Below are 26,982 nucleotides of genomic sequence, written 5' to 3' on the forward strand. Positions count from 1 at the left end.
CCTGTGTCAGTTTGTCACACCTCACCACCAACTCCCCTCGATTGCTTTATTGTTTCAAGGCTGTAATAAAGAGCTGCTCTGAGGACCATGGCAGGGATCAGCATAACGCTCCTGCTGGTCTACAGGGCCCATTTCTTAGTATGCATTACCCAACAAAAGACTCCAAAGGAGTCTGCAGTCTGTCAAGCAAACCCATTGCATCTCTTGGTCAGACTCTCCACTGAGATGTATATCCTTGGGTGCTGAGAAAGAGGTACTCAAGAATACCTCTTTATTACTTTAGTACCTTATTACTGTTACTATTCAGTGTCTGGAGCTGGTAAGGAGTGAAGGCAAATACATGCTTCTACCACAGGTTACCGAGGGGGTGGTGGTGGTGTAAAAAAGCCCACATTGTGTTATAGCATGCACCCTGGGCTCTGAAAATGGAAGTTTCTGTTTTCTCTCCAAGCCTTTTTTGTTTGTTTTTGGTAAACAGATGTATAAGCCATAATGGTAAGTGAGTGTTATGTATTAGGTCCATACAATGGCTCTTTAAAAAATAATTACATGTGGTACACGAGGGAGAGGAAACCACTCTGTTCCTGTAAATGGCCACTTAAGATGTGAACAATAAATAAATAACCGTAGTAAATAATCTGGTGTATCTGAGCTTAAGCATTTAGGAGGAATAAATCAGAGCTCCTTCTCCATTGTCTGCTGAGATGCATCGGAAATGGAGTTGGAAGGAGATTTCGCCCAGAGTTGTGGCAAGGTGTTGGAAATCCCATGGGAATGTGTGGGAGTCTCCTGCTTTCCCCTGCCTCTCTTGCGGGTTTTTTTGCTACACTTCCCTGCACCACCCCTCCCTGTTCACAAGCCTGTGCCACTCTCCAGCGGAACAGGAGAAATTCCTTTTAGTCTCACTTGCCTCTTGTGAATAAGTGCAAGAGCCACGCCTGGGGGACGCAGCCTGCGCCAGCAGAATTCACGCCTCTCCCAGACTGCTCATTGAGCGCTTAGTCCTTCTCCCCTCCACCAGCGCTCCTCCACCCTCCTCTGCCCATCCATACCTGCTCCTCGCAGACGAAACCAGCTGCTCTGTACCAAATCGGAGTGAGTGCCGGTATTTAAATGCGGCTCTAGTTGCTAAGCCCCGGCGAGTAGCAGGGCGGCTGGCCGGGGCTGTGTCGCTTTAAGGCATGTGATACCTCCCGAGCGGGGACGGCTTGAAATAGGCTCCGGCACTTCCATACAGCGGTGTACGCACAGCTCTGCACTGCCCGCGCTGGAGTCAGGCTGCTCTGTTGTGAAACACAAACTGCTCCTCGTCCTTAAGTATCCTGGAAGCTGCACATTATCTCAAGATCACTTCAAAGGTCTCATCAGGCAGAAGGTGATGCTAGGAGATGATTTAAAGGTGAAAATGAGAAGGTTTCCACCCCTCAAACCTTGGCCACTTTTCTGACGGCAGAGTCTGAGAGCTCAGATGTCTCCTTTACTCTGGAAACAGGATTTGTAACGAAAAAAGAGATTTTTACCTTTGTTTTCTTCGTTTAATCCTGATACAGAAGATTATTGGGAAGCTATTAAAAATCCCTTCTTGTGATACAAATGGATTTTAAAAAGTGTTAGTTCTTTCCAATGAACACTAATAGAGTGCTCTGCTCTTGGTTGGATTACTCAGGTAAGAAGCTTCTTTAGGATTTAAGATTCAGAAACCAGATCTGGAACTCGTCAGATAATAACTGGAGGAATATTCCCTGCTGGGTTTCTCTGCTAATGATAAGATGATCTCTCTGTAAAAGTGTGTATGTGACAGCAGTTTGCTGGCAAACAAGTGCATGAAGAAATGGGATTTTTTGTAAGAAATGCTGGGTTTTGAACACAGGTAGCTTGAAAGAGTGTAGTTTGAGAAGGGGGTTTTACTTTTCTTTTAAAAGGCAGGGAGCTAATAAAGCCTGAGTGGGTTAAGTCAGTTTGCTGCCCATGTGGTTAAGAATATGATGCCAGAGGAAAGACAGAGGAGTATAGCAGGCTGTAGAACTTTGGCTTTGCTTTGCTGGTTTGACTAGGGTTTTTTAAAGTTCAGTTTCAATAACCTGAATACCTGAAATATCCCTGTGTGAGAGTCCCTGTTCCCTCTTACCTTTTTGTATAAGAAAAAGCACAGGAGCACCAAATGTGACAGGAAGGCATTAATTCCTGAAGACACAGGAAGCCTCCTGGGAGCTCCCTGTTCTGAAGGGATTGAATCTATTTTGCAAGATAAATAGGTCTAAAAAGAGAGGAGAAAAAGTACACTGTGTGCTGCAAAGTAAAGAGTCGGAAATGAAATTAATTATCTGTTATGCAGTGCATCAAACACTCAGTAGAGAGAAAGGAAGAGCCTCATGCTGATCAAAATAAAGGTTTGGTATTTTCTCTTAATTATACTTGCCAATTTCTGTGGTGCTTTTCAACCACTTAGACTTTAAAAGCTTCCCAAAAACCTTTGCTGATTTAAAATAAGGGGAAAAAACTCAACCATATATGTTTACTGCTACTGTATTCCACTGTTTTAATCTTGTTAATTTTCCTACTGCAGAAATCCCCCTGATGCATCAGATACAGACTTTTGGGTCTCTAGTTTTACTGTAAAGACATGATTTTTTTCTGTGGGAGAGAGTGAATCTTTCCGAGTCTTCCTTGCTCTGTGCAAATGATGTTCAGCTGATTGGGTTATTAGATTGGGAACGGCATCATGTCATTGGCTGAATAAAGAAGGTGCCTGAAGTTTGATTAATTTGGCAATATGAAATGCAGCAGAAGGTGTTGTTAAGGGAACTGGACGATGTGTAGCGTAGCTGAGCCTTGCAAGCCTCCCAGTCCTTGCAGGCATTGAGGGGGAGCTGTTGAAGTTAGAAAGTCAGAGGGAAATTTAGCCTGTTACTAAAATAATGAATACAGGTAAGGAAAAAAAATCTGTTGTCTGCGTTGGATGGGGAAGTATGCCAGCACTGGGAGACAAAGAAATTGCTCCTCCCCTTTGCCATAGTAGTCTTTTAAATGTTTTGTTTTTTTTCAGTTTGCTTTGTGAAAAGATCAAATCTTCTGTAGAGTACATCTGAAATTCAGTCTGGACATCCTCCAGTCCTTTTATGTGCACAGGTCGAACAAAAGGAAGCTGATTTCATCTGGGGATTAGAACAGAATTCTGAGAAACAATTGCTTTGTTTAGCAGACAGATTTGTGATTAAATATTTATGCTTGGGAAAGTCAAAACCAATAAACTGTTACCTTCTGGGTCGGGATTAGGCTTCCAGTTTCAGGGCTGGAGTGTTTGTGAAATGCATGTCAGATACCTAAGGATGCTGTATGCCTATCTGTAACACATTTAAAGTACTTTTGATACTGTTTGGACATCATGGGGTTTGTTAGCTTGCTGTGTGATTGTATTATTATTCCTTTTTCTTTTAAACTCTTGAAAATTCAGCTATGGACCAGTTTGGGAATATTTTTCCAGCCTTCTGTATACATTGGGTTTGGTATTTAGTCCTTAGAGCATTACAGTTTCATTTCTGCCACTGAATTATTAAAGTTATCCCGGCGCCTCTGTTGACACCTTGTTACCTCAGCTGTCCTTTTTGGACGTGACCTTTGTTGTATGACAATTGCAACCTGCAGGGGGAAATAATCACCCAAAGACAAAAGGCATTTAGCAATAGGTGGGAAAACATACAATAAAAATACTGTTGTAATGGAAGCTGACTATGCTGTGTGCTGTAAGGCAATGGATAATAATGTCTGTCTAATATTTTGTTTAGAGAATGGCAGTGGTCTCTGCAATGTCCTGGGTCCTGTATTTGTGGATAAGTGCCTGTGCAATGCTGCTCTGTCAGGGGTCCCTCCACCACACTTTCCAGCAGCATCACCTGCACAGACCAGGTAGGACCGAGATCAGCTGTGGGGTGCTGTAAGATTGCAGGCTCTCTGCCTGTACTCATGTCTGTCTTGATTAATGATTGAATAACCAGGAAATACATCTAATCATTGAACTTTTATGAGTTGCCTTTTATATTGCATGGCATCTTCCCTTTTTTTGTTTTAATTGATGTGTTGTGCTTTGCCAGTCTGATGTTGGAATATTAATCCTTTAACATCCTGTAACAACTTCCTAACACAGGAATCCCAGTTTGGGCAATGTTCAGTTTCTCTGTCCTTATTTCTCTCTCCCCTTCTCCAGATTTTGTGCAGTTGTAGAGTGGGTGTATAGCACAGAAAGATATTGTGACACCACAGGTTTGGGTAGCTTTGCAGTTATCTGACCCAAAGTGGACATGGGCTTGCTTAAAGTGCTGGCACCATCATAGTCACTGGTGTTTAGAGATCAGCTGTCTGCCTTAGCACAAATCAGAGACAATTATTCTAAGGTTTGTAGGTTTACCTCTGAAAATGGATTGGATTGCAAAAGTACAGCCCAGAGGAGAATTTGGGACTGTCTTTCAATGAAGTTAAATGCCCAAAAAGTCCCAGGAGAGCAGTGGAGAATGCAGCTCACTTGGGCTGTTGTGATCCACAGAGACTGCACATTAGTTGTTTTATTGTGTTTTTATTGGTAGATATGGATCACATAACTTTTCAACTGCTAATTGAACTTTGAAGAGCATGTGCTGTGTTAAAAATTGAGGAGCTGGCATATTCTAGCACAGTATTGTCATCTGGTTAAAATGAGATGGGCCAAGAATGTCACTTAACAGATTTGAATACAAGGAAAAGTGGAAGAGGTTTTAAGAACTTTAGCAATGAAGGAAGGAGAATGTTAACTTGCAGTGATGAATCATTTAACAATGGGGCAACTAATACTTTAATGGGTTTTGATCTAATGGCATAGCTTCAAAGATGGACAGTCTTGAACCTCAGGTCTTTAGCAACCTAAATGACTCTCTTTTCCCAACCACTTTCATTGTTAAAAAGTCATAGGTATTGGCATTGTCTTGGTTGCTTGTAATAAAATATGCATAGCATAGAGGAACAGACCTAAATCATTGACAGACCAGCTCTAGGTAGCTGTGTTAGAGTATCAGATAAACTAATGGTGTTAGCTTTGTTATCTGGCACTGGAAGTTTGAGAGTGTTTGAAGTTGGAGTGCCAAGGTTCTTATTTGGAACTTGCAGAGCAGCGAACAAAATATTCATTACGATGCAACTGTAAGTCACGCTGCTGGTTATTTGTGTTTGTCCCCAGTGAAGGGAAAAGGAAAAACCAGCCCAGCTAAACAGATAGGTAAAAGGAAAATGTAATCTCGTTTTGTAAAATCGATCGAAACAGTGACATTATGAGGAAAAATGAGAGCTGGGCAGATTCAGAGCTCTGCAACATTTGCCTAAGCTTGAAAAATCACTTTTTTTATGAAGCAAGAACAGCAAGACACTGAATGCATACCAAGTGTTGGGGAAATGTGAAAGATGACAAAATCTTTCACTCAGAGATGTGATACAGATAGAGTGAAGGTTTTACAGCTGCCTCATCACCTACTTAGAAACAGCCAAGCTTTCCCTCTTGCGAGACTTCCTCAGGCAGCTTCTCTGCACCCTACATGAATAAGATTGATGGTGTTCTGATCCCAGGCAGCCAATTTCAGTCTCTCAAGAAATAATCCACTACATTGACAGATGAGTGGAATTTGACATGATGTTCACCTCAGATTCAGATTGTGCTGCACCTGGGAAGTACCAGCCAGTGAGCTTCCTTTAGGGAAACTGTTAGGGATTTTTGGACAATTTCTGCTGTCACAACAGAAAATCAAGACAGTGTTTTTTTATAAGGCCATGAATTTGCAGTCTGCCAACTGCATGTGAAAGGTTGCACATAAAAGGGATGGAAATATGTTAACTAGCAAACTGAGTGATTTTAATGTATTCAACTGCAGTCCCTGAGCACACCCTATTTTTCATATGTATAATATTAGGAATGCGTCATTTACTTTTAGTTAGTCACTGTGTAAGTAAGATTAAAATGTTCAGCCAAATAAAAGTGAATGAAAAAATGGATGCAGATGAGCCAGTGCATAATTTCAGTAATTTAATATTTGGTATATGAAATTTCAACTTATTGAATCATGGCAAATATAGCTATAATCAATAGCATGCTCAGCATACCTTTTCCCTCCGTTCGTGATCTTCCATAGGTAATGAGATGCTCTAAAATAAGAGATTTTGAGCTGCTCAACTCCATTGTGGGGATACTTTGGCACAAGATAATTAAAAAAGCAGATTCCATCCCAGCTTTTGCTTGTACTTCATGAATAGAGCAGTCTCCCTGAGCACGTGAAGGTGCAGGTAAAAGATCAAATCCTCATGGAGCGTATTTAAACACAATAAACTTGAAGCGAACTCCATGGATTCGTGCAGTGAATGTACTCATCTGTATCACTGAGGGTAATCCGGTTTGGAAATGCTGGAAACCAAGGGCAAAATATGAAAAGGTTAGGTTATTAGAGATTTCTCAGCTTGTTATCTCTCTTCATTGAAACTTCCTTAAGCAAGCATCTGAATTTGCCTTAAACAGATTTCTGCACGCTGTGTACAATCACAAAAGTTTGAAGTTCCTTTTTAGTGTGGCATAATTTTTCAGTTTTATAATTCAGTGCATCTTTATTGAGTTAGGTGACTTAGCAGAAGGTACAAACCTGCAAACAAATGCAATAAAGCACTTTACGTGACAGTATTTGTAATTGACTGCAGCTTTACTTTCTCTGGAATGTTGGCAGACGGGCACAGATTCTAAGGGCATAGTAAATACTGCTTGGATGCAGGATGGATGAGGCTGTATTACTTGTACTTGTTCAGGAATTCTTTCTTGTCTCATTAAGGCAATGAAAAGTTTAAATGCTGCTGTTAAGTACCCTTCAGTGTTGGTGGCTCTTCCTCTTGACTCGTAGGTGAGGTGGGCAGGATAGATTTTCAGATTTCTTTTCTGGGATCCAGAGACCTTTGGCATGGTAAGACCCCACCTGGAGTAATGTCTCCAGTTCTCGAGCCCCTATTACAAGAGAGATATGAACATGCTGGAGCATGTCCAGAGAAGGGCCACGAGGATGATCAGAGGGCTGGAGCACCTCTCCTATGAGGACAGACTGAAGGAGTTGGGGCTGTTCAGTCTGCAGAAGAGAAGGCTCCCAGGTGACCTAATTGTGGCCTTCCAGTATCTGAAGGGGGCCTACAAGAAGGCTGGGGAGGGACTTCTCAGGATGTCAGGGAGTGATAGGACTAGGGGGAATGGAATGAAGCTGGAGGTGGGGAGATTCAGGCTGGACGTGAGGAGGAAGTTCTTCACTATGAGAGCAGTGAAGCCCTGGAATGGGTTGTCCAGGGAGGTGGTTGGGGCGCTGTCCCTGGAAGTGTTTAAGCCCAGGCTGGATGAAGCTCTGGCCAGGCTGATCTAGTGTGAGGTGTCCCTGCCCATGGCAGGGGGGTTGGAACTAGATGATCCTTGTGGTCCCTTCCAACTCTGACTTATACTATGATAAGTTAGCTGAACACCATTGCAGTACCATTCCCCTTGGGTAATACACATGGCTTTCTGTAGGATTTTTTCTGACTATATTTCATTTCATGAAAATTATGTTAGGCAGAGGATGTATGAAAGCATTCACAGGAAATAACTTTATGTGGAAACAAATCTCCATTTTTTTCAAGCATGTCATTTCTGTGTGATTTAATAAGAAACACTGGTAATGAGAAGAATTCCACACTGGCTGGTTTAGGCTCTAAGATACATACAGTTGTAGAGCTGTTGAATTGGCCTGAGGATTAGAGTGGACAGGTTGTGATTTGCAGAGCTAGCTGAGTGCCTGTGATAGTCCATTGATCATCTGATTGACAGGACTGACCCTGCCCAGAGGTAGGAAGTAGATGCTGGCATTTGGTAAGACAACACAATATGACAAAGTAAAGGATTCAAGTTTAAAAAATGAAAAATAACCACCTCCCCTTCAATCATGCAATTCTGAGCAAGTGTTCTGGCTTTGTTCCATGAATGAGAGATGTGTTGTTCCTAGCAGAGATCATCAACTAGTAATGAATCACAGTGGACAGAACTGGCCACACATTGCTTAAAAATACAGGAAAGCACGTCAGATTCGCCTGTACATTTGTGCAAAAGAATTAAGGCTGCTGGGTTAGTCTTGCATGTAGTGTAAAGATGTGAGGCAGCCACAAGCAGAAACATGTACCTGCTGTAGCAATGCTGACATTTGCAAATATGTTAATTAAAAATAAGCCCATTCAGAGGAAGAAATCACAGACTGAGTCAAGGCTGGGCTTGTAAGTCTACAAAACATGAAGTACCTTTTATTGTGATAGTAGTTAATGATGTGCCCAGTAAAAATCATCTCGGGAAGGGATTCTCTATACTTCATATTGCAAGGAGGAAGATCAGTCTCAAAGCAATTCTGCATAAACCAGCAAGCCACAGCAACCTAGGGATGCTCTAAGCATGTTTCTCAGTAGACAGCATTTTGCAGAATCTTGAGTCTGTGGCTGTGAGCAAAAATTTTCTTAGTTCTGATCTTGGCCTTCCCACTGATTTTTATAGCCCTGGGGGGAAGTGCACATTTTCACATTTCAAAAGGTCTGCTATTTTCATATGCTCCATATATGTGGCTCTTCAGTTCAAACAGACTGGGAGGGGTATTGGTCTGAATGCAATTCCTTAGGAAAGTGTAAATAACATGTCTCTACATTGTAGAACAACCAAGATTTTGGGGTTTTGTATTGATAGAGGCAAATGTAGGACTAGGCAGTTAATAAAGTTTCTGTGACTAGCAAGAACTGTATTCCATTCATCATATGGTCTGAATGCAAGCTGTTGCTTTCAGTATAGCGTCCAGACTGCCACACAGCACCTTAGCCAGCATCCAGTAGATGATGTTATAGGCATGAAAGTTGACAACTGGTCTGTCTTGCTGTGTTAATTAAAGTGAACAAATTTATAAGCTCTAAGGCCTGATTCAGCTTTGATTTGCACCGGTAAGTGCACAGGAACAAACCTGGATACAAGCAGGGAAAACTCTTCATAATGAGGTATTCCAGTAACACTCTGGAAATCATCTTGTGGTACCTTTCTGTTACACATTTTGGCCTTCTCAGTCTGTTCTTGAAAATATGAGACTACCAGTTACTAAGTAAAGAAATCCAGGTTGGAGGTACCTACTGGGTTCCTGGTCACATGCAAAACATATTTGGATGTGTGTGGACAAATAGAAGTATTTTGTGTAGACAGAAGCCTAATGTAAAGAAATCAACACTTTAGGACGAGGCAGGATTACTAACAGCATGACAGCAATGAATTGCCTACTGTGCTTGTGCGATGTACTTGTTTACAGCAGCAGACTTTATCAGAAGTATTGTACCCTGTGATTTTTATTTTTCCTGACAATTTGAACCTCCAAAAGAGAAACACCATGGCTATAGGGTGTGCTTGCAGCCAGAGAGTTAGCTACATTTTTTTGGGGACCCTGTAAGCTCTTACTTTAATGGTCTTCTGCCTCTCAGGTAATGGGGAAAGGGTGTAGGTCGGCATTGCCAAGTAGCCAATGGAGGGTCAAAGGCAAAAGAACACCTGTCTTCTTCACTGGAGAAGGGTGCATAGCTGGGAGGCTTGCAGCTCAGTTGCAGTTGGAGGAAAGCTGTCACCAGTCATGCTGTGGAATGTGATGCCTTGTTACTTCTGATCCAGGGAGACAAAGCAACCTGAGGGGGAGCAGGTGTTGCAGCTCGATGGACTGTGAAGAGCAGCATGGGCAAGGTGTGCAATGGGGCACTGAGCAGACCGCTGTGCCCAGCGTGGTTCCACAGGAGCTGCTGGAAGCATGGTTGTGTTCCAGTGTCCACCCTCACAACACACCTTGTGCAAAAGAGCAGTGGCAAGATGCTAACATGGTATTTCCAGAGAAAGGATGTGCCTGTGCATGTGTGGTCTTCTCTGGCAGCATGTGTGCTCTAGTTCAGTTACTCTGCTCTGTCCTGCCTTTTGGCCATATTGCTGTCCCCGTCTTGTGCCTCTTCAACTCTTTCCTCAGGCCTCTGCAGGAAGCCATGCAGGCAGGTGCAAAGCATGTTGCTCTGTCTGGCAGAAGCTGCTCTGGGAAAATGGGGACCAAAAAGTGCCTCTTGCTGCAATGGCCCTGGCAGGCATCTCCTACGCCTGTGTGCTGAGCCTACAGCTCCAAGTACAGCCCTGGGGCCTTGGTGAGTCATGAAGGGACCTTTCAGAGCACTGCACTACTTGCAGTTTGCTGTCATTGTATTGAAGACTGAGAATTCATACTATGGTGGTAAAGTCCCAAGAAAAAAAATAGCACCTGCAACTATAAACCCAAAAGGCAAACTGTGTTGCTCTGTGCTGAACTAACTCTGCTGATAGAATCAGAATCCTGTCTTTAACGATTAGCCTACTTTAGTCCAAGGCTCATTTATATTTTAAAAGGCAATACCCAAATTTCCTCATAAGAGAGATGTGTTTTCTTCCATTAAGTTTCATATTGTTTAATCCTATCCTGCCTATAATATTTGTACTTCCTTTTGAATATTTTCTTTTTTACTGTGCTGTGAAATCAACCTTTGCTGAAAGCAAGATTCATTTTCCTGGTGGGATTCAGAGCTTTCACCATTTCCAGATGCTCTGTACAGAACTGTTCTCTGCACCTAAACTTTTGTTTTGCTTTTTCTCTTCATGGGAGCAATGCTGAATGTTTCTTTTCACTGTGCTGTAGGCAGGGACCACAAGGACTGGAGCACTGCACTGGATGGTTATAAGGCCTTCAGGTGAGGGAGAAGAGGAGTAGGGGTGGCCCTGTATATTAAGGAATCTCTCTATGCCACAGAACTTGAGGTTAAGGATGAGTGGTTTGAGTGCCTATGGGTAAAAATCAAAGGGAGGCCTAACTAAACTGACATCCTGGTTGGGGTCTGTTATAGACCACCCAACCAGGATGAAGAGGTAGATGAAGTATTCTACAAACAGCTGGAGGTCATCCCAAATCACCAGCCCTTGTTCTTGTGGGTGACTTTAACCTGCCAGATATCTGCTGGGTACTTAACACAGCAGAGAGGAGGCAGTCCAGAAGGTTCATTGAGTGTATGGAGGACAGCTTCTTGATGCAGCTGTTATGTGAGCCTACCACAGGACCAAGACTCCTGGTCTTGATCACAAGCCCTGTGAGGAGAGGTTGAGGGAGCTGGGGTTGTTTAGCCCGGAGAAGAGGAGGTTCAGGGGAGACCTTATTGCTCTCTACAACTGCCTAAAAGGAGGTCGGAGACAGATGGGGAGGATACAGTCGTAAGCTGCACCAGGGGAAGTTTAGGCTGGAGGTGAAGAGAAGATTCTTCACAGAATGTAACTGGCCATTGGAATGTGGTGCCCAGGGAGGTGGTGGAGTTGCCATTCCTGGAGGTGTTCAAAAAAAGATTGGATGTGGCACTCTAAGGCATGGTTTAGTTGTCAGGTGGTATTAGGTGATAGGTTGGACTTGATGATCTCTGAGATCTTTTCCAACCTGATTGATTCTGTGACTGCAGCACAGTTGGACTCTAAATTTATAAGAATCAGTGATGCACAGTAGGGAGTTGGGGGTGTAAGTTCAGATGAATGAAGTTACAAAGCCTTGTGTATGTATCTGTGACTCATTTCTATGCTCTATTTAGAAGATTGTTCTGTGACATCTCTCTCTTGCTTTATGTATTCCTTTAGACCAACAGTTTTCCCTCTATCCTTCACAGTGGGTGAAGGAATCAGTCCTGCCCTTCTTGAAAGGTCACTTGAGAGACAACAGGTGCAGGATCACTGTTGCTATCCTATGATAATTAGTAATTTTGTCATAGTGTGCCATTTCTGGATGATGTGAAAATGATTCTTTGAGAATCACCAAGTGAAGAGCAATACACAGACAATCTGCCACCTGAGAATGCTGCATTTCCTTCTGCTGGGATGCTGTCATTGTGGTGCCTTGTCTTTGAGCTCCAAGTAATCTGGGAATAGCCTATTCTACACTAGCAGGTCCCACCAACAGTCATGTGTGCTGGGTGCCTTCTAGGTGTGCATAAATATTTCTCCTACAAGCTGTGAAATTGTGTGTATTGTGCACCTTCTCACTAAATGAATAGGAAAATAAAAGGCAACCTAAGTGGTGATCCTTGTCTCTTGATTGTTAGGAGAGGTGCTGATTCATTTCAAAATGTGCACTTTAACCATTCTCATGCCAGATCAAAGCTTCTATCAGATTAATTTTGCTTTGTGTAGGTGACAAACCTGAACCAAGAGCCTTCGTGGTGAATCTACTGAAAAACCAATGATCAAAACTCACCTCTATGGTTAAGTTTCACTTTTGTGCAAGTGGAAGTTACGTTGGCAGGGAAACTGATCAGAAAACTCCTGTGAACATGTGTGCCAGTTTAGTGGAAAGTGGGCAACTTGGTAGTGTAACATCCACGTTGTGTGCTGTGTTGTAGCTTCCAAGTTGTGTTGTAAATGATGTCAGCAGCCAGCAGGCTCTATAGATCAGCCTGAGCGCAGGCAAGAGGCTCAGGATCTTAATTGTATACACTGATAAAACTTTTTAATATCTTTTTTTTCCTTTATGTCCTCATTAATGCTCTTCCAAAATGCTGTTAAATAGTTCAGGCAAGCAAAGCTTTGGTGTAGTTTTGCTCTATTGTTAAGGATTTATTAATTATAATCTTTTCTTGCAGCGTCTATTTATATTTGATCATGACGTTAATTAGTTGCCAAAACAAACTAGAGTTAATTGTGTTTAATTAAGTGGTTGGGAGCAAGCAAGGATAGTTTATTTGGAAAATTGGTTTCATTGATTTACATGTTTATTTTTTGAAAGAATATGAGTAAGTGAAGGGAATTGTTCAGTACCATTAGAGCCACAAGGATGATTAGGGTTAGGCCACACCTTGAGTGCTGTGTCCAGTTCTGGGCCCCTCAGTTTAGGAAAGATGTTGACTCGCTGGAACATGTCCAGAGAAGGGCAACAAAGCTGGTGATTTGGAGCACGAGCCCTATGAGGAGAGGCTGAGGGAGCTGGGGTTGCTTAGCCTGGAGAAGAGGAGACTCAGGGGTGACCTTCTTGCTGTCTACAACTACCTGAAGGGAGGTTGTAGCCAGGAGGGGCTTGGTCTCTTCTCCCAGGCAACCAGCAGCAGAACAAGAGGACACAGTCTCAAGCTGCACCAGGGGAAGTTTAGGGTGGATGTTAGGAAGAAGTTCTTCATAGAAAGAGTGATTGGCCATTGGAATGTGCTGCCCAGGGAGGTGGTGTTGTCACCAACACTGGAGGTGTTTAGGAGGAGACTGGATGGGATGCTTGGTGCCACAGTTTAGTTGATTAGATAGTGTTGGATGATAGGTTGGACTCGATGATCTCGAAGGTCTCTTCCAACCTGGTCTGGTCTGGTTCGGTTCTATTCTAGTCTAGTCTATTCTAGTATATTCTATTCTGTTCCACAGTTGTGAATAGATTCAAGGTTGGGAAAATACCTGTGCTATATGTTGGACTATACCAACCTGTTAAGTAAATGGTCACATTCTGAATCACCCTGAATTGAAATAAAACCTGAAAGCAAGCAGAAATGGGATCAAGTAACGCTGGAACTAGCGGTGAGGTAATGTTTGGAATGATGCAGCTTGACAAATGACTTTGGAGAAAAGTTTTATTTCAGATTTGGCTAAAGATGCTTTACATCAGGAAGGCCTGGTAAAATACACTGAGATATGACTCAATACATATTTTTATTAATTATATTAAACCATATTAAGCCATAATTACATTATGGTTATGGTATTTCTATGATACAGTAATTTCTGTATTTTCTGCATTACAAATCAACTCATTCTACACTTCAGAAGCATTGAACACCAGCCTGCTTCATGTTTTAATGTAAAGTCAGAACTGAGGGGAGAATTTTGAGGACTTAATTGTTTGTTTGGGTCATTATTTTATTTTTTTCTTTGAGGACTCAGTTTCACAAGTTGAAACTGAAATAAAAAATGTTTGATATCTTTTTGCATTCCTTGTTTCTGTCTTGATATTCCTTGATAGGGAGGGGGAAAAAAAGTTACATGCACAAGGATTCTGCTACCTGAGCAACCACTTAAAACAAGTTGGCATCCTGATAAATAGTTTCATAGTTTCATTCAGGGTTGGAAGGGACCACAAGGATCATCTAGTTCCAACCCCCCTGCCATGGGCAGGGACACCCCACACTAGATCAGGCTGGACAGAGCCTCATCCAGCCTGGTCTTAAACACCCCCAGGGACGGGGCCTCGACCACCTCCCTGGACAACCCATTCCAGGGTCTCACCGCTCTCATGGTGAAGAACCTCCTCCTCACATCTAGCCTGAATCTCCCCACCTCCAGCTTCATTCCATTCCGCCTAGTTCTATCACTACCTGAGATCCTGAATAAATGCTGCCTAGAAAGTGTATATTCAGGTGTGCCAGTGGCTGTCTCTGTCCCAAAAGACCTCAAGGACTCCAAATCCAGTGTCACTGCAAGCACAAGGAAGGTCTTGTATGGCCTTCTAGCTGGTATCAACTCTTGTTTTGGCTTGCAGTAGCACTGAACTTAAAGGAGGTCTAGTGTTTCCAGAAGCTGCCTGTTTCCCCCAAATCAGCCTTCTCTGCTTTTGTAATAGGAGATATTTCTGATATCTAAAACTCTTGTTCAAGTGTATGAGCTTGTCAGGGCTGCACTAAATGTTTGCTGTGAATATCATTAACTCATGAGGTTGCTGCTCTTGGTTATGTGCATGAGGCACTTTCAAATGTGGGTGGTCAGTCAGCCAGAAATCACTGTCGTGCATGAAAATAAAAGCTCGAGAGGTGAGCTTGATGATAACAGAGGGGTTTGAGTTTGTAATTGGTTTCACTGTGCCAGGGCAGGATCTGACAGAATGATTGTCTCTAAGCCAGCTTCCACATCTGTAGTATAATTACTTCTGCTGTAATATCAGATTTTTGTGAGGCTTTAAAATGCAGGTTTTTATTTATTTGTTTATTTCCCACCAGGTAATTAGAAATTGTCTTGCTATGGCTGAAACATCAGTGCCTTCTCCATTAATTCAGCTGCCTGGGTGGTGTTTATCTTAACCTCATTTTGAGTTTCTCCAACAAATAGATGACTCCTTAAGTTCTAATTTAGTCTCTCATGGTATTTCTATTATCTCTTTCTAGTTGGCAGGCAAGGAAATCAGATGTGCATCAAATGAAACCATTTGTCATGGATTAGTGCATGCAAATGACTTGATGACAGCCACAGACAAAAGCCAGGGAGCATCTGAATGCTAACTTTGGAAGAGAAAATTTAACAAGGCCAACACAGCAGTGATAGCAGCTCCTGAATGAGATTATTAGATGCACAGTGACAATCTGCCTCCTCCCTAGCTTTAGTTTCTGATACTGAAATCTTGAGACACTAGGTAATCACAGTGACTCCTGCTGAGTGGGGAAGTGTCCATGGAAGACCTACACAACAGCAGGACCTTCCCCCTGCCTATCAAAACCCAGCTACACCTAGAGCAGAGGAGAGGGAAGGGACTTATAGGTAGGCAAAAGTGGAGAAGAGCCTTAGTAATACTCTGGAATACATATCCCAGTTTGTCACAGAAGTCAAAAGAGTCAGAAGAGCTATCAGGCACGATCTTAAGTGAACCATGCTGAGGTGGAATGTAGCTTCCTCAGTGTCTTGGTTGGAAATGTTTTGCATTTCCATTTTCCCTGAGGACAGAATTGGTAATTGTGTAATGCTGATCTACTGCAGATAACATTGAACTGAATGAGTTGACAGCAGTTATTAGATACTTATCTCATCCTTGTGATTATTACTCTGATTGCACTCTCTTGAGTCTTTAAAGGTAAATGTGGGCTCTGCTGAATTCCCCACTCAAAGGATGGTGTAAGGAGAGCTGAGACACCATTATGGGAAGGGTATTTTGAGGTGCCCTGGCTGGCAGCAGGCTGTGGACAATGAGCATCCTATGCACATTTCTGTGTTGTATTTCAATCCATCGCAAACCACTCTTAGGAGAGCAGCAGACCACAGAGGCTGTAGTTTGGTGAAAGGACCAAAATGTAACCAGATTGCCTGTTGTCTTCTCTAGGTTTTTATTCTTTCCCCCTCCTGCTTATTCTGTTTCTGAATCCCTCTCCCTTCCTTTAAATCGGTTTCCTTTATTTTCTTGAAGATCTTTCTTTAGGTAAGCTCTCAGTTTTAGAATAGGCTCTTTGCACCACTTTTACTCAATGCACCTTGATGTGGTGCAACACAATCCCACTTGATTTCATCCCAACTAGAACACCACCTACTTTCCTTACAATATGCTTCAAACATTGCTATTTGTAAAGAACTGAAATAGAGCTATTTGATCAAAAGGATTGAAATACAAGATATTTTCTACTTGCTGACAGTGACCCCATGTTATAAGTGCTTTCTAAGAAAAACTGGAGAAAATACAGGTGTTTTTTTCTTTACCCACAGAAAAAATATTTCTGGTGGTCAGGATTGTCTGATAGAAAAAGATGCACAGGTGCTTTGTACCTGTTCTGCAGCAGACTGAATGCAAGCTAATACATTATCATAGTGCTTGCTGGTTGTTTTTTGTTGTGTTTTGTTCCCCCCATCTCAGCCCTTATGCTTTGATTTTGGTGTGTTTGTGGTGGAATCAGACCTTCATCCTTTATATCCAGCAAAGCTTCCCTGTTTTGGTGCTGTAGTGTAGTCAAGGCACCTTTGTGGAGGTCATGATGTTATCACAGACATAAACATGTGTGATGCAAACTGGAAAGCAAGCTCTTGGCTGAGCAGAAGGAATTCTGAAAGTCATAATCTCAGAATGGTTGGGTTGGGAAGGACCTCAAAGATCATAGAATCATAGAATCAATAAAGTTGGAAGAGACCTCAAAGAGCATCAAGTCCAACCTGTAACCCAACACCTCATGACTACTAAACCATGGCACCAAATGCCATGTCCAATCCCCTCTTGAACACCTCCAGGGACGGTGATTCCACCACCTTCCTGGGCAGCCTGTTCCAATGGCTAACAACTCTGTGAAGAACTTTCTCCTCACCTCCAGCCTAAACTTCCCCTGGCACAGCTTGAGACTGTGTCCTCTTGTTCTGATGCTGGTTGCCTAGAAGAAGAGACCAACCCCCTCCTGGCTACAGCCACCCTTCAGGTAGATGTAGAGGGCAATGAGGTCACCCCTGAGCCTCCTCTTCTCCAGGCTAAACAATCCCAGCTTCTTTAGCCTCTCCTTGTAGGGCTTATGCCCGAGGCCTCTCCCCAGCCTCATTGCCCATGTCTGGACACGTTCAAGAGTCTCCTGCTTCCAGCCCCTCTGCCCTTGGCAGGGACACCTTCAGCTAGATCAGGTTGCTCAGAGCCCACTCCAACCTGACCTTGAACACTTCTAGGGAGGGTACATCCTAAACTTCCCTGGGCAACCTATTAGTGTCTCATCACTCTCACAGTGAACATTTTTTTCCCCAGAACAACTGCTGGTGATAGAAGTAGTGCAAATTAAAGGAGAAATGATTTCTGCTTTTGCTGTGGATTAGTTGGTTTGCCCTAGTGAAGCAGTTCCTTGACTTTTTAGGTTGTCTGAATCGGCTTGGAGCTGCTGGTTGCTGCACAGTATTTTGGACGATGTACCTTCTACAAGCAGTGTGGTATTCAGTGGTTCCTTTGTGTCAGTTGTAGTCCTCTGAGTTCCAGGCTATCTAAACCCTCTTCTTAAGTAAACTGAATTATTTACTTATGCTCTTTTTGTTGTTTTCTAGTCTGTCAAAGGGAAAGGTATCTAATGTCTAGAGATGGAAACAAACTACAAAGCAGTATCACAGTTATTCTGAAGTCCTTGTGATGAGGATTGTGTGTCTTTAGTATACTGCTCCTACATCTAAGGGGCTGTGCTCTTTAACAGGTGAGAAGAGATTATCCCTATGTCCTGATGGAATCTGTAAATTTGTGAAGTCTGTTAGGTGAAATTCACACAGAATTTAAAGCACCACTCTGCTTTTAGATCTAACTATAGCAAAATAATTTCCTTTTCCTTTGTGTAGTAAGTATACATTGTATGAATAAGTACCCAAAGCTTCAGATGTCCTACTGTAAGCTGTGTCCTGTCTGATTATGAACAAGTGCTTTAAGGTCCAGTTTTCACACAGGAACCAAACAATAATATGAAAAAAAAATCAAGTATGCCTTTGTCAGGAGGGATTATTCCATACAGATCTCAGAACATCAATATTTGCTATAGAGTTTTCCAGGACACCCACCCAACACCTGCCTTCCTCTCTGGTTCTTTTCTTTATATTTATGCCCAACTAAGGGACAGTTGTTCCTCCTGTGCAGTCAGTACACAGCATCCAAAAATGGAGTAGATCCTCTGAAGAAATAGGTCTCTATCATGAGCATATTTGGGGCAAATAAGTAAGGTTTGCTTATTCTGTTCCTTGTGTAGCTTCTTCAGATGAGGCTGGTGGCTGTCAGACATTGCCCTCCCAGTTGCTGCCCGGAGGAGACATCTCATCCCTAGTCCTCCATCCTTGGCACGACTTGCTGTGCAAGTGCAGGCATTGCTGTGAACTGGGTGATGGATCATGGAGGCTCTTAGCTCCCTCTTTTCCTGAAATCAAGTGCTTTACTGTAAGCCAGCTTCACATTGGCTTAAGCTTTCATGGTGGTTAAGCTATAATCTATCAGACTGCCCCAGCTGTGAGGTGTAAAGAGCCTTCATGTTCACTTACTGTTACTCAATTGACAAACAAGTTGTACTGTTGTAGCAAATTTTTCCCGTGTCCATGCTCTCAGCTGTACCAGAGACTCAGCACACACAGGCAGGCAGTGCTGAGTTTGCTTGAAATGCAGATCTTTCCACTTTCTACTTAATTACTTCCTTTAGAGATGAGAAGGTTGGGTCTGTCTTTGGACAAAAAGGCTTCCACTTTAAGTGTGTTTCTCACTCAAAGGCTGTGCTTCTCACCAGAGAAGGTTCCACAGACAGCACAACTCAAAGAATGCATTTTTGGGAACGTGTCTGCCTTGTAAATGTTGTTAACTACACACTGTTATCTCAATACACTTGCAGGCCAGCTACAGCAGCATGTCAAGATGAATCATGTCAATTATCTTTAATGGGGGGTGGGGAATTGAGGATGTTTCAGTTGTTAAAATTGGAAAAAACTTAACCTCTTGGTTGCTTCTAAAGGCAGAGATTGCTCTGGGGAAAGATCTAGAAGATCAGTCCCAAAAGAGGACTGTTCTCTGAGGGTTGCTAGATAGAAAATCATCTCTGAATGATGTCTTGATTGACCCAGCCAAAGGTGTGTGGAAGACTTGGTAGGAATAATATGTTGTTTGGGTCCTGCATGTCTTTCCTTACTCATGGCCATTTTGGGGCTTCTACTGTTGAGTTCAAAGGCAGCTGCAGAAATTTTGGTCCTCACTTGCTAAAATCTCCAGGGCTGGGGAAAGGTCTCCATTACTTACCTCTTTTTAACACCACAGAAGTTCAGAGGATATATATTTACTGGTATTGATAGTGCTTCCTGGCAGGACATCATACAAAGGCACAGCATGAATCCTGTGGCCCAGTTTATACTGGGGCCATCTAGTTGGACTGGGGAGTCCTGCCAGGTGATCCTCTTCTATGGGATTCTTTTTCTGTTAGACTGTAAGAGGGCAACCAATCTCTTGCTGGTGTCCAGTGCCTGGCTTGTAGAGGGTATTTAGAGGTTCTTGTTAGCCTTGAATGAAACTATGACTTCATTCCCTCTGTATTGCTGAATTGATGTAAAACCTGCTCATTTTAACCTCTTGTGGTTAGAAGCTTTTATGCACTTTAGGAATTGTAGTCAATTTTCTGTTGTGACAACTGTTTGTTTGTTTTTGTGGGCTGAAGGAATACAAGGTAACACCACGTGTTGCAAAGCAGCGTTTCCTTTGTTGTGTGACTAAAGCACTGCAAATAATTGAGGTTTTTTTAATTTGACAGCCAAAGGAAGATCTCAAGTGTTGGTTTGGTGCAGTGTTTACATTCTGCAATGAGTTGAGAACAATTTGATTGTTTTCCTTACTAACTGGAAAAGAAAAGAAAGAGAAAAAACAAACCCCAAACAACCCTGAAACAACGTGGCATATTTCTAAACACTGAAAGAAGGCCAAATCAAATTAATAAAAACAAGGCTAGAGAAGGTATTGCTTTCCTTAAATAGATTTAAATCTCTAATCAGAAGCTATGTTCTGCTGTAGGGGCTGATGCTTCATCTTTTTACCACAAGTAGAGCTGTAATGTTAAGGTGTTGCTGGTAGGGAGAATAACTTTCAATACCTCTCAAGTCTTCCATAAAAAAATTAGGTAATCAGGAGAGCAGAGATGGGACATCAGGAATTTTCTCCCTCATTTGCTAGGAGAGGGCAAAAAATAGCCAGTCCATTGCTCATGGTCTCTGTGGCTAATGTAGTGTTCTATGTAAGACTGAACGGGCTTTGAGACACGTCCTAGCCCTGCCACAAAGTGTAGTGATGGAAAAGGCAGTGCTAAACTGCCCCTGAAACTGAGCACACAGCTCTGCTGTGAGCTGGTGAGGGATCTCAGGCAGCTTTGGCAGACACTACTCATGGAGAACTGCACACATATGAAAAAGGTTTTAATAAGGGTATTTTAAAAACATCTTGTTGTGAAGCTGAGTCTCTGGGAAGGGATTTTGCTTTTCTTTCAGAGCAAAGCTGAACTGCTGCCTGCCAACTCTGTGTAGTGCAGCAGTCATAGGTTTTCTGCCATTCTTCAGCTGGATTTGGACACAAGGCTTGAACTGTGGCTTCTCTCCCTGATTGCATTTTGGAGGAGGCGAAGGTAGTACTCCAGACACAGCAGAGCTCTACTTGTGGCCTCTGTTCATCCATTCAGAAAGAAGCAGAAGCCCACAGGGAGGCAAAGCTTTGACAAACTGATGTTTGCCTGTGTTGCTATTCAGGTGTTTTGCTGACTTCCCAGTTATCTCAAGATCTTTGCCAAAGAGCCAGCTTCACTGATGAAGGTGACAGTTATCCGTGTCAGAGAGCAGTACTCCTCCTCACTTAATGCGCATCTGTAGCAGTTATTTTGCTGTCCTTGAAGAAACACAGATTGGAATATCACTTTGAGGGATGCTTCTGGGTTTTTTAACTGAGGCTTAGTATTAGAAATGTGTTGCTGTATCTGAGAGATAGCATCTGCTTTTGTCACTTTTATGCAAACTCAGCTCTGCTTTGCAAGGCACCACTGTTCTCCTCTTCCGGAGAAAATGTGATCATCTATCAGCAGTGCAGCTCTGTCTGTGAGCTCTAATATTAATAATTGAATCTAGCAGTTCTTTAAACTGTGTCTACTTCTGCCTTTCCCATGACAAGTTCTTGGGAGGGTTGTAGCGGGATTCATAAGTGGCCATATTGGATTTTGAGTACTTACAGTAAATGAGTTAGGGATTATGTGCCAGAGGAGACCTTTAACGAAAAGTAGTGACTTGTCAAAAGGAAAAAAAAATAATCTTCTGGCAGGAACATACCATTTTTAGCAGGATCCAGATTGTTGTTAAAACAGATCTTGAAATGTTATCAACAGTATGATCAGTGGCGTGGTGGTTTGGGCATTTCCCTGGAAGCCAACTCAGATGAAGGACTTGAATCGCAGGCCTTCGCCGGGCTGTTGAGTTGTTCTGAATGTTCCCTTTCCTGGGGAGAAAGTTTGATTTCACTCATTCAGCACACAGGGAGCTCACAGAGTAGCCTGGCAGCAGCACAGCACAAAGACTAAGGATTGTGGGTTTTTAGCAGCACAAAGAATAAACCTCTTTCTACAACCCCTCGGAGTTTTGCAGAAGCACCAACCTAGTTCCCTGTGATGTCTTTTTATGTTGTTCTCCAGCTCGGTGGACAATCTGTAGCTGTCAAATCTTGCAGAGCCCCAACATTCTGCCAGCAGAAATAGAATGGGGTGTAAAATGCTTAGGATTGGGTTTTGACGGCCCTTCATGGGAATAGAAAATGTAGATTCATTTCATAGCTGACAAGGAGCTGATTATTTATGTTTCTTGGAAAACAACTAAGAATCTTTATTTATTTATCTTTTTACCATTATGGATGACTTTCTGTGCATTTTCACATCATTCTTTTTGAGGCATGACAAACTGAGATTAGACAGCAAACAGCCCCTGAGATCTGTCATTTCCCCACCACCCCCCCCCCACCACCCCCCCATGATTTACATAGGATGGCATCCATAAATTGTGCAGGCAGCTACCAGTTTCTGTGAATGAACAAGTCCTTCATTTGTGGTGCAGTTATGAGAAACACCCTGTGAATGGTATCTGCAGAAGTTAATGGTGCCATCCCATTAAAAAAAAAACCCTTGCTTAACATTTTCAGGGTGCTAAGCCATGAGGTAAAGGTGCTATTTTTTTATTTGTTTGGGTTTTTTTAACAGAATAGAATAGAATTAACCAGGTTGGAAAAGACCTTTGAGATCATTGAGTCCAGCATATCATCCAACACCATCTAATCAACTAAACCATGGCACCAAGCACCCCATCCAGTCTCTTCCTAAACACCTCCAGTGCTGGTGACTCCACCACCTCCCTGGGCAGCACATTCCAATGGCAAATCACTCTTTCTATGAGCACCTTCCTAACATCCAGCCTAAACCTCCCCTGGCACAGCTTGAGACTGTGTCCTCTTGTTCTGCTGCTGGTTGCCTGGGAGAAGAGACCAACCCCCACCTGGCTACAACCTCCCTTCAGGTAGTTGTAGAGAGCAATAAGGTCCCCTCTGAGCCTCCTCTTCTTCAGGCTAAGAAACCCTTGAGTTTTTATGCTGGATTATATCATTGTCTGCCTGTCTCCTTTCTCACTTCTCTATCACATTCTGATGTCAAAAGTACAAACATTCTCCTCTTGCAACAGGAGGATGTAACAGGAAAAGGATGAAAATTTGCCATCTTGCTCTGGTGCTCTGGACACTTCAGCATCTTTAATATAACTGTTTCTCAATAAATAATTCACATAGTTTTGAACCCCCCTTCTTTGTCTGAAGCACCTCCCTCCTCTGTAATGGGAAGTTTTAAAGAGATGCTGTAAGAAAAGGAAGCTTAATTTTGTTTTGCTGCAAAGCCTCCTTATCTGTGGCTCATTAGTTTATTTCCTTTCATATTCCTTGAGGAGGATGGAGGAAGGTGGTAATGTATCATCTCCCAAAATGAGACTGTGAGGATGTGCATATGGCCATATTTATCCAAGTGTTTTGTTCTCAGTGGTGTAGGCATATTCACATACAACCCTCTGTGTTTTACCTCCTCTGGTAGTGCAGAGATCCATTTTTAGTGTACAGAGCTGGATTCTGCACTCACTTTCTTCACAAAAGTGAATGTCACAGTGTCCTTTCTTTGTTCCTTATTTCTCATCTTCTCAAAGTAGTCCATAGTGGGGATGTTCAAAACAGCCAGGTCTTGGTCACCCTCAAGGCTAAGTGCTACATGTTTCCCATCAGCTTAGCAGGTTTTACAGTCAGGTATTTGAATAGTTTTAAGGGTGTGGTGTTTGCCTGTATTCTGCTGGGTCTTGATGAAGACTGAAATGTTTTGAGTTTTGGTACTGCTTGAGAGCATCTTTCCACATTGTGCAAGTGCCAGGCTGGAATGAGATGCCTCCCTCAGGACCATGGCTTGTCACAGGCCAAAGGAGCAGCAGGAATAGCATTGTGAGGGGCAGCAGAAAATCCCTACATTGTATTGCCCAGGGGAAATTAATGTTACTTGCCTTCTTCAGATAATTTTTTTTCCCCACAGAGAATTTCTGCAGCTTTCCTAATAGCAGTAAAGACATCTGTTTGCAGCTGTGGAAGGAAGACATGTGTCAATAGCTTCCCTGGACAGGCCAGCAGCAGCAATGTCATTGCAATGCAGGAAGCTCAGCACACTATTTCTCCATATTTTTTATCTAGCTTTGCCTGTCCTGAGGCCACAGCACTGTCAGGCTTAAAGTGGTGCTGGTGAGCTATGGTTCGGGTGAGGACACATTGAACATATCTCCTGCCATCACAGGGCAAAGGCCTGGCAGAGGTAGGGATAGAAAATAGGCCATGTTGGGCACAGGGCTTCTGTCATTCTCTTTAGTTTATATGCATTTGTGGTTTGCTTTTTACATTCCTACTGGTGAAAAGCTTCAAAAGGGTCATTTTATGGGTAGTAAATACTAAATTCCCTCTCCCCCCCACCCCAATTATTTATCTGCCTACCTATTTCCCAAAGAAAGAAGATACTTCCTTCTAATTTTATTTTATTTTATTTAGATAATGCTTCTCTTTTCCAATTTTTACCTTCTGTACTCTCATGGCCACAGTTACAGACCTCAGTGGTTACAAGGATTGGGTTTTCTAAATGAAGCACTTGAAATCATAAAGGATAAGCGTATGAAACCTGGGAATGGTATCAATTATCCTGCCTTCTCTAGACAGATTTTTCTTACCACATGTTGAATTATGATTCCTCTAACAAAGTCGAAAGCATATATGTCCACTCAAGTGCAGAGAATGCCCAAAGAGTCACTAAGTTTGACATGACTGTTTCTGCCAGTATTGAGTATGTGAGTAAGTAGAGTTCATGCTGTAAACGGAGCCATGGTAACTAGGTGGAGGGTAGTGCTGGTATGTATACACATCCATACCTTTACTGTAAGCCAACTCGTTTCCTGCTTTACATCCCTCCCATTCATATGGATTTCTTTTGTGGGCCCTTCAGGCATGACACACTTCTGAACGTGTGTCAAGATTCAGAAGCTTCGAATCCATAAAATCAATCCACTTGGTGATCTTCTGCTCAATAACACCTCAGAGTTTATAGCTTGTTCAGCTTTGTGATGGGTCGTAATTTGGCTTTACAGCCATTTGCCAGCCTGGCAGGCAGAGGGGTAAATATCTTCCCCTCTGGGAGCCTCCAACCTGGCAGCACCTCTGTGTCATGCTCGGAAACCTGCAGCAAGGGGATGCTTATGACCTCCCTGGGAAGGGACCAATACTGCTCCAGCATCTCCAAATGCTGCCCTGTGCTACAGCTGCCTTTTGAGATGAGGGTATAAAGATCTGCTAGTCAGTAGGGAGTGAGGTAGTAGCAGGTTTTCTTTACAATAAGCTTGCCAAACATTTTGGTTTCAACACACTTCTTCTGGCAGTGAGAAATATATTAATTAGCATTTTTATCACATAATAGTCTATAGGCTTAAAATGTCAGTGTTGAGCACGTTTGTAGACTAGGCTTAACTATTAGAGCTTTTCCAGGAATTAATCCATATATGTATTATTCCTTTATTGGCAATATTAAATCATTGTAGTTGGAGAGCTGTACATCTGTTCTTTATTCATTTTTCCCCTACCACCAGGAAAATGCAGATATTGCAGCATCTCTCCCAGCTGTCAGTATTTGAAGATGGTTTCTCTTTTAAAGTCTCTTATATAAGATGGAGGAGTGGAGGATATAAAGGTTTCATCAACTTGCTTTTCTATAACTTAATTTGTATTTATTATTTTTTCAAGGAGGGAAACTTCCATGCCTGTAAGGAGAGAAAAAGAGGTAGACTATGAAACATTGTTCTTAATGGCAGCAATGAAAGTGTTCTGTGATTTGGAATGTTAGAGCAAGTCTTCTGGGAAATGGATTGGTAGGCCAGGAGAGGGTATTGTGATCAAAGTGCATGGTAAATTAATTTACCTCACACTCCTGCAATTTATCACATAGATATCACCTCTGCACATGAAAAGATACATGAGTATGGATACAATATTGCTCTAGTGCTTATATCTTATTCCAGAACTTAAATTATTTAGCACTCCTGCTTTAACCTTACTGAAATATTAAAACCCTGCAATCCCTTAGATTTGCTTTTGTTACAAGTGTAACATTACATTTTCCTGTCATTATGACACCACTTCATAATTGCAGCCCAGAAAGGTCTTTGGTCATTTGAATAGAAAAGTAAAACTGGTTTTGACTGGTAAGCTGCTAAGCAATTTTATCATGAACAAGGAAACACATTAGAAAGGAAGAGGAATTAGAGATTCACTTACATCGGGAGCCCTTTTAAATAGAACTTTTCATTTGCTCACCCTTGCAACTTTTGGCTTGCAGTCATTTCCCATCTATGTAGCAGTTCTGAGTGATTTTTCAACTTGCAGTAGATATGCTTTGCAATTAGACTTGGCTGGTAAACAGTTCATTAAAAAGATCTACTTCAAAGCAAGATGAAACAAGTCTGTCACAGTTTTTGATGGAGAATGGAACAAAGTAAAGTTCCAGCTATTGTAGAAGGGCCTCTAGCTTGGGTGGTAGTGGTGCAGTGAAGCTGAGCATATGAAACGCACAGTTATGCTCTGACCTGAATTATGGGGGTTAAGAGTTTTCCTTTGTTGCTCATGGTCCAGGTTCCCTGATTAGGCTGTGCTGGTCTGTCTGTGCCTTTGACCAAAACCTGCCTTGTTCCTGAGCAACAATTTCCCATCAAAATTACTGACAAGTGGGTCTCCATCTCAAAACGTTCCAGCTGTACAGACTACATGCTGTCAGATTAAAAGGATTTCCTCAAAAGAAGTCCTAGTTAGCTATAGCCACTGTGCTTAACTCAAGTAAGTTGAGCTGATCCCTGCTGCTCATGGAGCTGGTGAGCAGGGCATTGCAGAGGAGTGGGTCTGCTCCTCTCCTGCTGTCCCACACTCTCTTTCAAAGCATTACTTAGCTCCTGTCTTCAGAGCCACCAACTCCTTTAGCTGGAATCCCGTTATTGCTTGGTTCCTCTAATTAATTACTTATCTGCAGGTCTTTTAGAACTTGGTAATTGGTGGACGTAGCTGCCTGTTTCCCCTAAAGTCTGAAACCATTTTATGTATGCCTTATCGAAGTGTACAATCAGCTAAATTAATCCTAATTACA

At 42.5% G+C, this 26,982-nt stretch overlaps 1 protein-coding gene across 2 annotated transcripts in view; it reads left to right on the plus strand.

The window, feature by feature from the left end:
- The first annotated feature begins 1,046 nt into the window (after positions 1-1,046).
- Positions 1,047-26,982, plus strand: part of TAFA1 (TAFA chemokine like family member 1) — a 280,600-nt gene continuing 254,664 nt past the window's right edge. Inside the window, exons 1-2 of one of the 2 annotated variants that reach the window (XM_068154321.1) lie at positions 1,047-1,666; positions 3,786-3,906. In XM_068154321.1, the coding sequence (XP_068010422.1) occupies positions 3,789-3,906 (118 nt within the window). In that variant the 5' untranslated portion in view covers positions 1,047-1,666; positions 3,786-3,788. Of the gene's footprint in view, positions 1,667-2,827; positions 2,929-3,785; positions 3,907-26,982 lie in introns of those variants that run through there. The other variant, XM_068154322.1, reaches the window with a different exon arrangement.

Source organism: Melanerpes formicivorus, unplaced genomic scaffold (genome assembly GCF_026170545.1).
Source record: "Melanerpes formicivorus ecotype bairdi unplaced genomic scaffold, bMelFor1.0.p_v2 SCAF_28, whole genome shotgun sequence".
NCBI lineage: Eukaryota > Metazoa > Chordata > Aves > Piciformes > Picidae > Melanerpes > Melanerpes formicivorus.